Raw genomic sequence first — 1,273 nt, 5'->3', positions numbered from 1 at the left:
ATGCAAAGATTAATTCAATAAACTTTGATTATATTGATTATATTGACTGAAACCTCTAATAGAAGATTAAATGAGACAACATATATGTAGGACTTTGTCCTATTCACTTAAAGAAAATAAAAATACTTTAAAATGATTTTCTTCTTATAAGTGTAAAAATATAAAATCAAAGACAAAGAAAATAAACAATAGAAAAGTTTTTTTTTTCACCAGGGTGACCCCTACACATTAGAGAGAGAGAGATGGTTCAGTCCGTTAGGATGACTGTTGACTTTTCCTCCTCCGCTTTCATGTTTGTCAGAAAAAAGAGAAGAGTGACAGCGAGAGGTTGCTGACGGAGCAGCTCCAAGCCAAAGAGTTGGAGCTGCTTCAGCTGAAGACGGAGCTGGAGACCTCCCAAGGTACAGGTAGATCACACAGGTCTCATTTCCACTCTGTGTAACAGCTGTTCAAAACACTACGTAAACGATACAGAATGTTTTGTGCAATGGTAAATCACATATTGTATTCAAAATACCTTTGTGTGCTTTTAAAAAAACTACTATACATATGTAAGCGCAACAAAAGGGTTAAAGGCATCTGTTAATAAGTGACATAAAAGATTTTCACCTTTTGAGACCACTAGTTTCTGTTAATGTTGAAAATCACAGTTATCCGTAATCAAAATCCAACCTGCAGAAGAAATTTCCCAAAGTAGTTCAGAATCTCAGGCAGACGTGTTTTCAGGAGAGACAAGCTAACGGCTAATCAGAACGAGGCTGTTAGCGTGCTTTCTGCTAATTGTTGTCGTTTTAACATGACTAATAGTTCACATGAAGTTCTTTTTAAATATATATTTACATTGCCATCTATTTATGATTTTCCATCAGTTTTTTTATCCTGTTATTTATATGTAAACAGTCTTTTTTTTCCCCGCTTGAGTTTCACATGGATCATTAAACACAACAGTCCACAGCTGACTCTGTCTGTAGTATAGATGACCACTGAATGCAAAACTGACGCTGTGTAAAAGTTCCTAATATTGTTTTCCTACGAAATTTTGGAGACAAAATTGGTTTGAAATAAACCAAAGAGTTTTGCTCGAAGAAGTCCTTAACTCATTTCCAAGGAGGGAACGTCTGCCTGATATTCCAAAGTGATAACATTAAGTTGATTCTGCTGCAGGTAAGATACTGATTACTGATAAATGCTCTGCACAACATCACTCCAAAAGCTAAAGCCCTTTCATTATGTGAAAATAACAACTTGCATTTGTCTAAGGGTTATATATATA

General features: G+C 35.1%; 1 protein-coding gene across 2 annotated transcripts in view; it reads left to right on the top strand.

The window, feature by feature from the left end:
* The window catches only part of azi2 (5-azacytidine induced 2), a gene marked incomplete in the record, with an annotated part of 12,320 nt that overhangs the window by 4,086 nt on the left and 6,961 nt on the right, over positions 1-1,273 (top strand). For both annotated transcript variants that reach the window (XM_014003392.1, XM_014003394.1), the window contains 1 exon segment: positions 302-407. In XM_014003392.1, the coding sequence (XP_013858846.1) occupies positions 302-407 (106 nt within the window).

This window comes from Austrofundulus limnaeus, unplaced genomic scaffold (genome assembly GCF_001266775.1).
Source record: "Austrofundulus limnaeus strain Quisiro unplaced genomic scaffold, Austrofundulus_limnaeus-1.0 Scaffold18, whole genome shotgun sequence".
NCBI classification, from domain to species: domain Eukaryota; kingdom Metazoa; phylum Chordata; class Actinopteri; order Cyprinodontiformes; family Rivulidae; genus Austrofundulus; species Austrofundulus limnaeus.
The sequence above is the reverse complement of the archived record's forward strand: the minus strand, read 5'-3'. Positions and strand labels throughout refer to the sequence as shown.